Source organism: Sebastes umbrosus, chromosome 20 (genome assembly GCF_015220745.1).
Source record: "Sebastes umbrosus isolate fSebUmb1 chromosome 20, fSebUmb1.pri, whole genome shotgun sequence".
NCBI lineage: Eukaryota > Metazoa > Chordata > Actinopteri > Perciformes > Sebastidae > Sebastes > Sebastes umbrosus.
In genome coordinates, this window is record NC_051288.1 from 21,995,890 (window position 1) to 22,013,168 (window position 17,279).

Genomic DNA, 17,279 nt, shown 5'->3' on the forward strand with positions numbered 1-17,279 from the left:
AATGTGGAAACTGGCCAGCCGGGATGCTTTAATGGTGCTGTAATGGGACTGATGTGACATTTGAAGTGTTTAGCCGCACTAATAATAACTCTATTGTTTGGAGATGGGTGTTGTGAGAGGGTTTTGGCAGCCGATGGAGCGGGTCGACGTCTGGGTCAGTCACTGAGCATTTGGCCAGAGCTCAAACACGGTTTGGAAGTTGGCCCACTACATAATTACCATCATGCATTTTTCCACAGCTTTCTCATAATATGATTTTTGTAATAATACAAAGCAATACGGTATTCATAATGTGAAGGAATGATTATGAATTGAAAAACTGAACTGAATGTTTTTTTATCTTTTTGGGGAGAAAGCAGGGCTGTCAATCGATTTAAGTATTTAATCGTGATTAATTGCAAATTAATCACACATTTTTTATCTGTTCAAAATGTACCTTAAAGGGAGATTTGTCAAGTATTTAATACTCTTATCAACATGGGGGTGGGCAAATATGTTGCATCAGCAAATGTATGTATATATTTATTATCGTAAATCAATTAACAACATAAAACAATGACAGATATTGTCTAGAAACCCTCACAGGTACTGCATTTAGCATACAAAATATGCTCAAATCATAACATGGCAAACTGCAGTCTAACAGGCAACAACAGCTGTCAGTGTGTCAGTGTGCTATCATGACTGTGATTATCATAAAGTGGGCATGTCTGTGAAGGGGAGACTCGTACCCATTTTCATTCACATGTCTTGAGGTCAGAGGTCAAGGGACCCCTTTGAAAATGGCCATGACAGTTTTTCTTTGCCAAAATTTAGCGCAAGTTTGGAACGTTATTTTGGCTCCTTTTAGACAAGCTAGTATGACATGGTTGGTACCAATGGATTCCTTAGGTTTTTTCTAGTTTCATATTATTCAGTATTCACTATAGCTTTAAAACTGAGTCCGCTACAAGCTAAAAATTGCAAGTTGCGTTTATGCATTAAAGGAATATGTATTATTATAGCGTTAACTTTGACAGCCCTAGGAGAAAGATAATGAATGTTGTGATAAATGTCCCCAGTATTCCTGATATTTAGGGCATTTGTTCTCCAAGTCTGTATTTTTTGTCCAAAATTGTCACATAATTTAAAAATAAATACGACCTCACGTTGTGTCATGTTTCCACAGCGACTCCAAAACCTTCGTCCGTTATTTAAATTTTCCAAACAGGTTTGATTTTCTGCGTTTTTCCGCCTCCGTCAAAGACCAAAAGAGGGTTGTTTAACCACTCAGAGCCACCCTCCGTTGCAAACGTCAACATCCAAAACACACTTTGTCTCCCAGCACAAAGCATGTTACAATAAAGAAATAAAAGAATACAGAGATGCATAATTTATAGAGAGATTGTGGCAGGTGAACAGCTTGGAATCCAGGATGGTCGCAAAACAAAGGATGTACAAAAGATCAGACAGTAGTAATTGTGTTCTAGGCAGCCAAACAATAGTTTCTCGCTAATGTCATTCAGTCATTAGCCTCTTTGGGACTAGTGCTACCCATCACACCCACGTAATTAATCCAATTTTGTCTCTCACAACGAATAGAATAATAAAATGCATTGGACTCAGTGAGCAAGATATACGAAAAATAACCTGCTTTAACCTGCTTCTCTTTTGTGTGGGAGGAAACCTGCACAAAAACGGGGAGAACTCCAGACAGACTCGGTCCAGGTGGAGTCCGCACCTTCTTGCTGTGAGGCAACAGTTCTAACCACTGAGCCGACATACTGTGTGTGTCTGTGTACGTGCATGCTCGCAGTCTGACTCTGGGTTTTGTCCAGAAAGAAACAAGATTTTCTGAGAAATATCTCTCCTCAAAGGAGGTTCAATTATCTCGGGGTCTTGGTGTTTTGTTCATGAGGGATGAGAGCAACAAGATCAGTGCAGTAAAATCAGATTTATGGTCAATGCAAGAGGTTAACTGGAGTCCAGCTGTAGTTACTTACAACAGCCCAGCGTCATATTTCTCCCGTTGATATCACCACCGCAACACTAGAGCTGGATGTATTGTTCATGATCAGGCTTCTGTCTATAATACAGAGAGCAGGCCGGAGCATCATCATCTCTCTTCTGACTCACAGGGTGTTGTAGTTTGGGTGATTCTTAAAATCCCGTAGAAGAGATGCAATCTTTCCCCCAGTTGTTTAGGAAATAGAAAGTACTCAGACCTCTTTGACCAACACGTTCTCATTCTCATCTCGTCAAATACCGACGCTTGGTCAGTGGTCCTATATGCTTCAAACTATGACACTGTAGGTACCCCCACTTATATGCATAGTTTCTTGTCAAAATAAACTTTTGTGTTCACAGGAAATGTACAGTTTCTGCTCATTACTTGCATAGTGTCTTTTCAAAATAGCCTAAAAGTCCAATTAAGGGCTGCAACTAATGATTATATTCATAGTAGATTCATCTGTAATCTATAATCTCTATAAAATGTCAGAAAATGGTGAAAAATGTCAATCAGTGTTTCCCAAAAGCCCAAGATGACGTCCTCAAATGTCTTGTTTTGTCCTCAACTCAAAGATATTCAGTTTACTGTCATAAGAGTAAAGAAACCAGAAAATATTCACATTTAAGAAGCTGGAATCAGAGAATTTTTACTTTTTTATCTTTAAAAAATTACTCAAACCGATTAATCGATTATAAAAATAGTTATAATAATATTAATCAATTAATCGTTGCAGCTCTAAATGTGGGTTTACTTCGTTTTTAGGTTTACTTACGCAGCAAAACTACCTGCTTAGGTTTAGAAAAAGATTGTGGTTGATTTAAAAATAAAAACAAGTACTTTTGTTACATAAAATAAGTTTTTGTTACGTAATGGGAGTAAGTTAAGTGAGTAAGTTATGTAACAAAACTAAAGTAAAATACGTCAACATTGATTTGGTTTCACACGGGACACAAACAGCGGACTCCTGGGTGAAAGTCATGTGTTTGTTTGACCCATCCAACCACCCCGACCTCCTCACTAAGTGTACTTTTTCACTCTTTATACTACGTCAGTTGCTCTGACCGTCTAATAATGACATGGGTGTGTTTACATTGGAGGTAAGGCCTTTACACACTGGGGGCATTTTTTTCGTTCGATTTATTCGAACATTAGTATATTTTCCGAACTGTTGTTTGTGTCATGAAAACACACGTGAATATTACGCAACAAAAAAACATTGCACTTTTTCTGAGCTTTCGCACAGCGAATAAAGGCATCAACCAATCACGTTGTGCAGAACGGGTTCAGTGGCGCCTATATTTATATAACAACAACACAAAGGCTATGCAGTCTGAACCAAAAGGGCACACTTTATTAGTCCTTTCAACTTTGACAAAAGCAGCGCAGACCAGATCCACTCCTTCCATTCTTACCTTTCACAATAAAAGCCCAAGACATATCATATTTGCAGGCGTTTATTCGTCACGCCTCCGGTGTGTGAAGGCGTTTAGTTGAAAGCCTGGTTTGTGTCATACAGATGCTAAATAGTGCCTCGGTGCGTCGGTATCAGACGACGAGGGGCTCTGACCAAGCGTTGATGAAGTTAGAAGTGAGAACAGGTTGCTTTGACATCTGGATGTGTGTGTTAGTGCTCACTGGCTGGGGTGATCCAGTTGAGATATGATTGATGGACTGATATCCTCTCTCTGACGTACAGCTGAAGGAAAAGTACTGACGCTGAGCCAGAGGTCATCTCTGCAGCTAAACCACTTTCACCTCTGAGTGAACTCTCGCTCCCTTCAGAACTCGAGATGAAATAGAGTTGTTGGAGCTGCTCTCACATGGTTGTGTGTCACAGCTCTCACAGCAAACCATCGGTTTGATTTAATGCCCGCTCAGTGTTAAAGTCTTAAAAGCTCTGTGGTCATCAGGACTCTGAGAGGAAAGGAGGTAGAGGAAGGAATATATTTTTAAAGAGATGTTCTGCAGAGCTTCGTTACCCAGCGGTGAAGATGGTCTCTATCTTTTGCACTGACCGAGCTGCAGAGGCACTTCGGAGTTCAGACCCATGTTCCATTTCACGCTCTAGCTCCCACATTCAATTTTAATTGAAGGAAAGTCTCTCCACTATCAAGCAGACACAGCCAGTTAGAGAAGGAAAAAAAGCCTTAATCCTATATCTTAACCTTTGTTTTACTCCAACAAATACGCTCATTGGTCCTCATTTATCAGGCGATTACAGGACGAGTAAAGAATAAGTGATTCTTGGATGCTTGCTCAGTCGTAATCTGGCACCGGTCTTCCATAAAACTATATAAAAATTAAAAACTGTTCTTTTACAGCCTCTCTCTGTTTCATGCTCTGAAGCATCGCTTCCTTCAAGGCCGAGCAACCAGCCCCGACAGGCTTAAAGATAAAGATCCAATTCTAGAGAAGGAAGTGGCATTTATAGTCTGGAGAGCCTGAGAGGAAATATTGTCAGGTTGCAGACAAGACACAAACACAGATAACTCCACAAAGGACTAGTTTCAATCCTGATCTTGCTATATTGAAGGTCCAGTGTGTAGTATTTAGGGGGATCTATTGGAAGAAATGGAATATAATATTCATAACTATGTTTTCATTAGTGTATAATCACCTGAAACACCTGGACTTCACGGAGTCCACCATGAACGGAAAAACCTAAACACAGGTTCTAGAGAGAGCCTTTCGTGTTGTTATCTAGGTCTGTCAAAGTTAACACGATACTGACGCGTTAACGTAAAATCGTTTTAACGCCACTAATTTCATTAACGCAATCGATCTTTCGGAGGTTGTAGCGGGCTCAGTTTTGAAGCTACATTGAAGATACTGACATCACATGAAGCTAGAAAACCTAAGGAATCCATTGGTACCAACCATGTCATACTAGCTTGTCGCAGAGGAGGCTAAATAACGCTCCAAAGTTACGCACAATTTTGGCGAGGAAAATCTGTCATGGCCATTTTCAAAGGGATCCCTTGACCTCTGACCTCAAGATATGTGAATGAAAATGGGTTCTATGGGTACCCACGAGTCTCCCCTTTACAGACATGTCCACTTTATGATAATCACATGCAGTTTGGGGCAAAAATCCATGCAGTTTTTATTTTAGTTTTTAATGCATGTTATTTTTGCATATTCTAAAAGGGTGTATTTCTGGTGCGTTCTTTATACTATGACAGTTTTCCTCGCAATATATCGCCTTGCTTATAGTATCGCAATATATTGCAACATATTGAATCGTTACCCCATTATCATGATACCTATCATATCAGCAGATGTTGATCTTGTCATTACACAGACTTAGATGCCACTAAATCCTACATGCTTCTCCTGTAACTCTGAGATGAAACTAAATGGTCTGACATTAATTATTAGTGAAGTATTGATAGTATAACTGCTGTTTTCCGTGCATAATGCAAGTATGTAGTTCTTTGAAATGGAATATTAAGTCGATGTGATTAATGGAATTCATAAATACCAAGTTTTTCTATGTAACTAGAGATCAGATTTTATGTTTAATGGTCTTCAAAATAACTGTAGACTCGAGAACCTTCAAATAATACGTGTTGATCTATATTTTATTCCCTTTTTCAAGCTAGAATCTACATTTGATATTTGACAGCACTTAGTCTTTTTTTTCAGCCCAAGGCCACTCATCATACGTAATTTATCGTGATTTCTTGTGTTTTTTTGTTGGTTGTTTACCCTCCGGCGTGTCGTAATGATCATCCCAAAGTGAAATAGCTTTTGCACTAAACATGCTCCGCTGCAAATTGTTTGTTTTGAGAGATGTGAGGAGGAGAATGCTTCTCCTTAACATCAGACTGAGATAAAGACTGGAGATGACTGGGACTGGGAGTCATATCTCCCTGATCGGTGCGGATCACTTACACGGTGGAGGATCAGCACCAAGGCGAAGGAGCGATTAGCTGGATTGGCTGTCTCCCCGGGCGTTTTAGATAAGATTCTCTCACACAGGAGGCAATGATCAGATACACGCCTTCATTTCTCATCTGCGATTTCATCTGCTCCGTCTGAGGAGGAAGTGATTTCAACGAGTGATCAGATAACAAACTATGCAGCACCACAGGCCTGTGGATGTGATCCCAGTGGCTGCTTCACTGTATGGTTCCTTTTTTTTTGTCATTTTAAGTATCAAAGCTACAGATCTTTATGTGATTATAACTAGGGCTGCACGAAATATATCGTTTCAGCATCGACACGTGCACATGCACAAACACTTTCATGCTACAACTTTTTTGCTGCTTGATACACAAGGAAAACTCACACATTTTCTATGACTAATCCAGTGTAATTACCTCCAGTCTAGGTAGACCCACCACAATTTTATGATAAACAAAACATATTTTTACACTTCCCAACGGATGGGGTCCAATCCCATGCATACTTATCACTTCCAGCAACATCTCTTACTTCCTGTCTGAGGTCTTTAAATCTGTTCATAGCCATGGTAAACAAACCTTCAGGCACAGTGTTATTGGGTACGTATGTACAGCATATGTTATTCCGTCTAAACAATCCATCGAGATTTGAATAAAATAGGCAATGCCGCTGCTGAATCTCGTTTCATTTTCAGAACCAGATCGCCTGGTTTGACAGGTTGGTCCAAGTTTCGTGAGACGGACGTGTCGTGCTGGACGGGCTCATTTGCATAAAGTTGAGATTTTTCAACTTAATGCAAATACAGACCCTCTCCAACTCGCCGCAACACTCCCAACATGCACTGGGCGACTGCTTCTCCTGCTTTCTATAGGAAACAAATGGAAAGCGTTGAGACGCCCTCCGTCACCAGATCTGGTGGAAATGCGCCTCACAGAGCCGCCAGCGTGGCTGCAGACTCTCCGTCTTGTTTGTAGCCATCGAGTGTGTGTCGCACGCAGAATGCAAACCCAACTAATTACTTCCACCCAACCTCTCCTCTCCTCTCCTCGCCTCGGCTCCAACAAACCCCCGTGCCTGACAAACACAGCGACAATATGAGTTTTCTCTCCCGTGAATGCCAAGTACCCTGAGCTGAATGGAAGCATTTATTACCCTTTTTAATTATCAAATAGCAGGATGTCTCTGTGAATGCCATTTCCCTGTAAACAACTTCTCCCTTCAAGCAAAGTACAGAGTAATTAAACCCAAGGAAATGGGTAGAGCCCATCTGTACAGGAGATGTTCACTCCTCACAGATAATCTGGCTTTATTTGGCCGCCAAGGTAAAAATCACATGGGTATAAATAAAGTCTGTATTGTTTGTCTTAGAGGATCACACTTCTCCCTTAGGGAATGGATTAGTTGCTATGATCACATGGCTTAAATTGGTAAACAATCTATCATTAGTGAGGTACCAATCTGGTAAAAATCTCTGACAAACAACAGCAGTCATGGAATACAAATCTGCAGCAGCAAACCCACTGTTTCACCTCTGGGCTCTCTAGTTTTGGCTGTTTTCCAAGCTGAACTGTTTACTCAAAATGGACCTCTTCACCGACACCCACACTCAGTATTCCAGCTCTCCCACGCTGTCCCCCCCCTCCCGCTTTCTCTCCGCTCCGCTGCACACACCAGCCTCATGTTTAGGCTAATCTCACCTTTGGCTTTTTTTTTTCTGGGAAACTTTCTCAGGCAGAAAAAGTGACCAAAGTCACCCACACATGAGCTGTGCTGAGAAAAGTCTGTCAATACTTTAGTAGTAATATTTTAGTAGCAACGTGGAGGATATAAAAACAGTGTTATCTCCTCAAACTGGCATGTTATTCTGCCGTACGGTTCTGCTCAATCATCAATTACTTGCTACTTATTAATGCGTACATTAAGCCTCATGAATGGTTCAGTTCATTAGCTTTCATGCTTGATATTCCACTCCCAGCAGTAGTGCTGCTGTACCATTCATCTCACCTCCCCCCTTCCTCTCCTCTTCCTCCCTCCAGGTGATGGGCACCATGGGCAGCATGAAGAGCGGCCTGCACCAGCACCTCGCCAGGCTGGACGAGATCTTCGCCACGCGGGGCGACTACGTGCAGACCCTGCAGTTCATGCAGCAGATGGCGGACAACGTGATCAAACAGCTGCTGGGGCTGCCCGACTGGGAGCAGGCTAAAGTGGACCTGGCATCCATCGCTGATCAAACGGCAAACGTAGAGTACTACAGGTGAGGAGCAGCGAGATACATGTGTCGGGCTTGTACGGCGCAGGGGGTGGGGGGCAGGAGCTGTGTGCACTCACTATGCCAGTGATGCTACAGATGTGCAGGTTTCTGAGGAGGAAACCTGCCAAAAATGGAACACATCCAGAGCTGAGAGGACGAAATGTTGTTTACTGCTGCCATGGATGTTTTCAAGGGCATCCAGGATTTTGTGGGAGTTCACACATGCATTTCTAAATGTAAATCAGGAGAGAAAGGTTTCATAAATATAGTCTCTTTATATCTTGGAAAGAAGTTGCATCTTCATACACTAGTTTGTTTGGGAGAAGACGTCTAAAGGTGCGGTCACACATGCATGAATGAGATGATATTTGTGCTGAATGTTGGCGGTGTCAAGTGGGGTCAACCACACACACCTCTTTGCTATTGGTTGAGGCTGCGACTCTGCGGGTCAAAGTTCACCAAAGTTGAAAAGTTGAAGATGTGAATTTTGTGCATGTGTGACCGTGCCCTCATGGGGTGTTCGTACCAAACACAAAACACATTTTTCAGATGGTGTGATTACATATAAAGTCAATGCAAACACGTGATTAGACACGAATATACGGAAAATTCACGTCACTCGTGTGACGCTGTGTCAAGAAAGTCTGTCAGCGTTGAGATTCTCCCGTCGTCACTGACATCCTGACGTTGTTGAATCAGAAATGGATGAAAAAATATTGTAGCAGTCTGTGGGTGATGTCGAGAAGGTAACCCACAAGTTGTCAAACTCTCGTGAGATGGTTAAGGTTAGGCATTGAGCTTGAATAGTTAAGGTTAGGATAGGTCATCGGGCAGCCAGCCTTGCAAGAGTTTTTGCACGATTTTTGGGCTTCCTTCTAGACACAACCCAGTCTCTAGGTCTATGTGAGTACCTCATATCTGTACAAAGACCGGACAAAACTCTGTGTGTAAAATGTATGTATATAAATAATAACGTTGCTGCCGTATTTATGCCTAGATGGCGTTATTTTGAGTGTTGATGCAGCAGCTACAATGTTAGCAAAGCAAAGACCTAACTGATCCAAACTCCATTCAGAAAACAAGCATTTTAAAAGTTGTTTGCTTGGCGTCTTGCGAACAGACATGACAAAGCATGAATTCAGACTTTTTACAAATCGGAATCATGATGGAGTTATTTCAGCATACTTTTGATCCATTTATTGCAATTAAATCACAGCAAAATCAGTTTATTTTGGGTTCATACAGCAGTAGTAAACCAGAACAATTAAGCCGATGTGTGACTTGCTAGATACAGTGAATATTTATGAACCCAGACATGACGGTGTTTGGTTTTCCAACGTATGTAGGACCTCTACACCCGGTACAAAGCAGCAATAGTGGTTATTTTGACCTTGGTTGAAGATCGTCCTCTCAGGTGCATTTATAATAAACACAAATGATACTGTGGTCAAACTCGCGCGCATAACGCAAGGTGAAAATTTGGCGTTTGGTGTGAACACAGCATAAGCGTGAAGGAAGATGGATGCGGATCAACCAGGAATGACGTATCATATTTTTATGATCATATATGAATACTACATATTAAAGAAAAATGTTCCTTCTTAGAGATGCAGGATACACTTAAGCTTAATAATATCATGTCTCTTTTATGGCTGCGATCACTGAGCAACTTGTCAGTGGAACATGCAGTTGAGTAGATAATTCATGTGTGGGTAGTTACATACTTTATGACCTGAATATATCACGTGATGTTCGGCGGATGGGATGAAACAAGGTGGTTGCATGTGAGTGTCATCCCATTACGTGCATGGGAAGTCTCTTGCAGACATGGTTCTGTTTGAACTAGAAGAACCCAGCGAAATGATCCGCAATCATTGCATCAACACGACAGACCATAATGATAGAAACGGTCTTAACAACTAAGAACTAGTATCCGAGGTCTTGTCTCATTACCAGTAAGCTCTTATCATGTCAGAGCAGAAACAGGCCCATTGCCAGTGTTGTGGTCCTCGTGTAGGCTGGCTGGTATGTCTGTACCGTCTGCAGTAACAGACATTGATCTGCAATGTGACTCCTCTCCTCTGCCGATAATTCAATACCCCACATAGCTCCGCACTAATAGAGTGGGCACACGGAGAGCAGACAGCCAGACACCGTAAGCTGCTAATGGACTCATTATCACCGCCTCGTGCTCCAACACATAGCTGTGGTCGGGCTGTATGTGTGTGTGTGTGTGTGTGTGTGTTTGCACGTTTTTGATTTGACTCATCAAAGTGTTGTTGTGTCAGAGTTGGCTGTCTATCTTCAATATTTGGTTGACTTTTCTTGCTCACAGTGTTTGTCTTGTTACTTTACTGACAAACAAAAAAAAGACTTTCTATTCTGATTCAGTCTTCTTTCTCTCAGTTTTTGACGTTGACAACATCGGTACTTTTTTGAGTTTTCAGATAGAAACATTCCGGCTCTGCAGCGCTCAGGTACTTTAAGGGATGTGTTTTCTATTCAGGTTTTTGATTCTCCGATACCTTTTTTAATACATTTAATATTTACTCTTGCAGATTGTCAGTTTAGATTTACTTGCACTTAAACTGTGGAATTCATTACATTTCACAAGTTGCACTGCTACTTCTGTATTTCTTTTAAACGTAAGTTGGATACACACCTTTTAAACCGGATATTTAAAGAGCCAGTGTGTAACATTTCAGGGGATCTATTGGCAGACATGGAATAAAATATTCATAACTATGTTTTCATTAGTGTATAATCACCTAAAACTAAGAGTCGTTGTGTTTTCGTTAGCTTAGAATGAGTCCTTCATATCTACATAGTGAGCGGGTCGTCTTCACGGAGTCCACCATACATGGTTGAGTAAAGAGAATTGGACAGAGCGTCGGAAGAGGGAAGGCAAATAACTCTGGATTTGGCTATTAGTGCATTTTACAACTTTTAGGACCTAATGATTTAAATAAGGGCGATTCAAGTGTTCATGGTAGAAAGTTGATTTTCCTCAAAAACACTAATTTACAGCTTTCTCTTTCCCAATGTAAGTCTATGGGAAAAAGGATTTTTGGGCCCAATGGCATCACGTGACGGACACAGAGGTTGTAATTCCACTGTTTGGCCACTATGTAAAATTTGCTTCAAAGCCTGATGCTCTTCTGCTATGTTGTCCCGTCATGTTTCTACAGTAGCCCAGAACGGACAAACCAAACACTGGCTCTATAGAGAGGGCCTTTCATGTTTTTTTACGTTGAAGTGGCAGGTTGTATTTAGTGGCACCAATACAACTGAAGGTCTTACACACTGGTCCTTTAAGAAGATACTTGTAAGATTTTACATAACGTTCTCATCCCAACTCGTCACATACTGACACTTTTTTAGATCCCTTGGCATCACTTTCTAAGGTCGCAGAAGGTCGCAGTGCTTAACGATGTGAATTCAAACAAAAACAATGTGCTAATGATTAGGGAATAAACATGTTTTGGCTTAAAATTTTTATGTTTGTAATGTAAAAATGAAACTTGACATGAATATCTGTTTATAAAGTGAAAGTGAAACTTAACACGCGGGACACGGAACAGCGGTCTCCTGGATGAAAGCCTTGTTGTTGTTCTTCTTCTTTCTGTTAAACCTGACTCTGAGAAGAACACGTGACAAGATTTGCAAAAAAAAGCTTCTCTGCCTTAATATGTCAATGCACCAAATTTGGGTTATTTCCATTGTGCAGTAGCTTAGCTCCTTGCAGTGTGTTGTGTGGCACAGTGCAACTATCCCTGACAAAATAAATCCCAATCTACTCTCATCTAATGTATTTTGCAATTTATATAACTCACTCGTTGATATAAAACTAAATTGATTTTTACATCTTCTGTCATACAGATTACAGTAGTAAGTGTTTCAAATCAGTAAACTGTAAAATTAAATGTATGGGAAATTAAAAAAGGAAAGCAGGATGTGATTAAATGGGCTTCTTAATGGGGTCCCTCGGTGAGTGTGTGCTCCGGGTGAGCCGGCCCATAAAACCCAGTATTGTAGAATAGATGACGGTGACCTCTGACCTCTCTGTGAGGGAGGTTGAATAAAATGTCATTTCTATTATCATTATCGACCGTTCAAACTGACGCTAGCACATTTTAGCGCTGCTTCTTCTTGCAATCCGACACAATTTCTTGAAGACTTTTCTATCATATTCATAAATGTAACCCCCGCGTCCCCGTCCTCCCCGTGTCTCTGTGCTGTACTCAGTTTGACTCTAATTGGATTAAGATGACACAGACAAACACGATGGCAGTGTCACTCGAGAGCCTCCGAGTGCGTGTTGATGTCCCAGCTTCTCGTGCCGGTACCCTGCCAAGAGGGGGGGGAAAGATGAAACGAGGATGAAATATCAAGGAGGTGGTGGCGAGGGAGAGAGAAGGGGCAAGGGAGAGAAAAGGGGGCTGAAAGAGAAAGAGACGGAAGAGGAGGGAGATTAAAGAGAGGAGAGAGGAAGAGGAGAAAAGAAGGATGGAGGAGTGATGAGGGAGATGTGGGAAGGATGCTGACGGAGACACAGATGGGCGGGAAATAAAAGATATAATTAAAAAGAAAAGACGAAGAGAGTAAGATGCAAACTGATAGAGATATAAAAAGTTTGAAAAGGTGATATAGGTGCCCCTTCCCCCCCGTTTGTTTCACAGCATGAAACATTCAGCCATATGGATCTGAGTCCATCCATTATTAACCATCTGGACAGGCTTTCTGTGTGTCCGGTCGCAGACTGACCACTGCTCACACAACAGATGGGAACACTGAGGAGGGCAATTCACGGCAGGATTATACCCTCCAGCATCAAAACACACCTCAGATGACAGCATGTGTCTGCTGAGGTGAAAATAAGTGGGACTCTCTCCCCTTTTTTTAAGTCACACTACTTTAATGACGTAAAATTGTGGTTTATTACACCTTAATTTTAATTTTTTCGTCAAGATTTTTGTTCTGACGCGGCACCTATATGCAGTTGACATACCTGCTGTGCCTAGTTACAGTTGCTAAGCTATGATTGACGATGATGATGATGACATTACTTTATTGTCAGATCACGTCTGACATTTTTCTTGCATCTTGCAAACATCAGCAAAGACAGAAAGACTGAAGACATGAAACAAGGATACATACATTTAACATACCATTATAATCACCGCAGACAATATATTCAAGACCCTTCAATGTTCACTTTGTGATTAGGTTCCATATTTAATTTTAGGATTGACTGCTGCACAAAAGAGTGCTCTAGTCTAACCTTATTAAACCGTGGAGGAGAGGTTTAGCAAACGACTAATTAACTAGAGTACAGTGGTATTGTTAGTCTACTGATAGGAATGATGGCAAAAACTACACTGTTAAGGCCCAGGTTACATGATTTCCCTTTAACAAAACTCCTCTTATGTTGCCAGACCAGTTATTCACCAGCACCAGTTTGATGTTGTGTCTGTGTTTGTCTCTGCAGGTGGCTCACCTACCTGCTGCTCCTCATCCTGGACCTGATCATCTGCCTGCTGGCCTGCCTGGGTCTGGCCAAGCAGTCTCGCTGGCTGCTCACAACGTGAGTCTAACACGCCTTGTAAATACTGTGAGCTATTCACAGACAGGCAGGGGCGATGTGTTTTTTAGTTTACAAAGAAGAAGAAGAAGAGGCAACGCTTTATGCTTTTTATGTGTGAAGAGGCGGGGGCAGGATGTATGTGAGAGGAGGAATGGATTGGGAGATTAGCTGACTAAGTAAATCAACTGGGAGACGACATGGAAACATTCATTTAGTTTTAGTCACATCTGAGCTGCAGCAGCTGCTCCAGATTCCATCTGTCCAGATGTTACAACGCTGTAACACAATGCTCACTTCAATTTAAACACTACAATATTACATTGTGCATTGTCTTTGCTAAAACCAGACCAAACTTATGTTTTCTTCCACTTACTCCTCGATACATTTACTTTACTTCATGTAGGTATTAGGTCTGTCAATCGATTCAAATAGTAAATCGTGATTAATCGCACATTTTTTATCTGTTCAAAATGTACCTTAAAGGGAGATTTGTCAAGTATTTAATACTCTTATCAACATGAGAGTGGGCAAATATGCTGCTTAATGCAAATTTATGTATTTATCTATTACTGGAAATCAATTAACAACACAAAACAATGACAAATATTGTCCAGAAACCCTCACAGGTACTGCATTCAGCATAAAAATGTGCTCAAATCATAACATGGCAAACTGCAGCCCAACAGGCAACACAGAATGAGATGAATTGGTATGAGCTGGTGTAGACCAGGGGAAGTTGAACGAGGCAGCGAAGTGCTGGATCATGTCCTTGTATAAACACTGGCCTGCGAGTCCTGCTGTATCTCACCATTCGCCTCTCAGCGTTGCCAGCGGTAGGCTGAACTTGCTCAGAGTGTTGCCGTGTCAACAGCTTTGCTCAACAAATTGGATTTGAGAGGTGCGGAGAGATGGGAGCGAAGCCATTTGATGTTATCAACAATACAACTTCCTGGAGATTGTTACTCCAGTTTAACAGTTGACCTGCTTTTAACGGCTTCAGACATGAATTACATTCGATAACAGGCACAACGCGCTGTATCTCCGGACCCTTGTATGGCATCATGTTAATTATTTAGCTTTGTATTTTTAGACCTTTTTTTTCTCAGGTTAATATTTTATTGATTTTACCTTTTACGAGTGACAAGAAAACAAGATGAATAAATAAAAAGCGCATGCAGGGTGCATTAAAACATAACCAAACATGACAGGAGGAAAATATTACCGATGATAATTGATATTTTAATAAACCCAATCTCACGGGAACATGAATAAATGACATTATGAGGACATGCTGTGTGACATGGGGACACATCTTAGGCTTTTTGCATGTCTTGGAAATGTGGACTTCATTGTTTCTCTACTAAACAGTCCTACACATGAGACTACTATTTTGTTAAAATCACTGTTAAGATGTGGAGGATGGTGAAGGTGTGCTTCGAGCTGCTCCCTGCAGCATTATCAGACCCTTGCAGAGTGCCGCGTCACTCAGTCCCGACATTTGTGATACTATAATGAATAAAGTTGGCGGTTTGATGTTGATTAACGCATATCTTTGCGTGTCAGGCGGTGCGTATTGGCTCTCATAACGGGTCGGGTGAGTATTACAAAAAACCCTGCCCTACGCATCACAGAACACACAGCTCCACCGGTTGCAAAATGTGGATAAATATATTATTCAGTGCTTTTTTATTGGGCATAAACCTCACGTTTACACGCATATTATGTGTAGAAAAGATAGACTTGAAGCGTAAAGAAATGCTTCAGTTCAGGTAGCGGTTACGTGAGACACAGCTGAGACGGAGCCGTGCAGACAGCTGCTGCGCAGATTGAAATAAGAGTGTATCTGTACAATAAAAAACACTCATTAACACCCTCCACATTTTTACACCACGCAACAAAACTATAGTAACGTCCACAATAGGTTTATACAACAAAACCACTAAGTTAGGTTTGGGCTTGAAATACGTACATAACTTAAGTAAAATACGTACAGAAACAATGTAACATAAGTACGGAAAAAACGTCACAAACGTCACTAAATAACACGTCACAAACGTCACTAAAAAACACGTCACAAGCGTCACTAAATAACACGTCACAAACGTCACTAAAAAACACGTCACAAACGTCACTAAATAACACGTCACAAACGTTACTAAAAAACACGTCACAAGCGTCACTAAATAAAACGTCACAAGCGTCACTAAAACACGCCACAAACGTCACAAAAACACGTCACAAACGTCACTAAAACACGCCACAAACGTCACAAAAACACGTCACAAGCGTCACTAAAACATGCCACAAACGTCACAAAAACATGTCACAAACGCCACTAAATAACACGTCACAAGCGTCACTAAAACACGCCACAAACGTCACAAAAACACGTCACAAGCGTCACTAAAACACGCCACAAACGTCACAAAAACACGTCACAAACGTCACTAACATAACTTGCAAAACGAAACACATGTCTCCTGGTTTAAAGTCCTGTGTTTGTTGGATTTGTTATTACATCACAATGTCCTTTAGATAGGAAACAATAATATAATTAATATATTATTGAGTTTTTTGGAAGAGGAGGCAGGAAGTGCTGAAAGACATTTCGATGAAAATAGGATGTTGATGACAGAATTATAGCTTAAAAAAACACTCCCACACATCATAAATCATGTTACAGTGAAAGACATGGCACACAAGTACTGTATGTACACTATATATTCACATGCTTTCATTTAATCCCCTTACAGCATCTATAGCTTAAGTGTATCCGTCTCTACTGGAATGTGAGTTTTCTTTTTTTTTCCTTCCCGCTGTTAAAGGAGCTTTTCACAGGGCATGAAATCCACCCGGGCCTCCATTCATCCAGCCGAGCGTCACTCTGTCTCTCTCGATCAGTCAGTTAAGGGTGTGAGCCGCACTAAAGTTGCCCTACTAACCACAAACCCCCCCTCCACTTCACTCTCCCACCCCCTCCACCCCCGTTTGCACACACAAGATGAGTCAGTGTCAAGAAGTGTCTGCCCTCCCAAGGCATGCTCTCTTCCAGTAGAGTGGAAGTGGTTGAAGGCTTTCGGGAGCAGATTACCGACTCTTCCTGGTGCGTCTAACTGGCTGTTAGCATGACACACAGTAACAGCTTAGACATGTGAGGGAGGCAGAGACATCCAAAGACCTCGCTGTCAGCAGTTTTTTATCTGGATTTCTTTTGCTTCTGCATGTTGCTGCTGAATTTTTCAATTTGAGCGCCGCAAACAACATTTCCTTCCGCCTCCATTGTGGTGCAGAAATCTCAGAAACTGACAAAACCGGAGAACATAACGCGGCATCTATCGGGTGAACTGAACCCTAAAATGTCATGATGTAAATACAGCGTCAGCCTATTTCCAAAGCTTAATGTCATGGATTTGCAAGATTGCCCCTCGTGCAGAGGTTTAATAAAGAGAGAGGAGAAACTAATTCTTCCCCTGGATGACAGAAATCATCTGAGCTGTCAAGAGCGAGGACGCACATCAAGAAGAATTGTCATTTAAAACAAACAA

General features: G+C 41.3%; 1 protein-coding gene across 3 annotated transcripts in view; it reads left to right on the forward strand.

Annotated features, from left to right (window-relative positions):
- The window catches only part of ttyh2 (tweety family member 2), a 70,663-nt gene that overhangs the window by 32,724 nt on the left and 20,660 nt on the right, over positions 1–17,279 (forward strand). For all 3 annotated transcript variants that reach the window (XM_037755538.1, XM_037755539.1, XM_037755541.1), the window contains exons 4-5: positions 7,933–8,153; positions 13,639–13,734. In XM_037755538.1, coding sequence (XP_037611466.1) covers positions 7,933–8,153; positions 13,639–13,734 — 317 coding nt within the window. The remainder of the gene's footprint in view (positions 1–7,932; positions 8,154–13,638; positions 13,735–17,279) is intronic.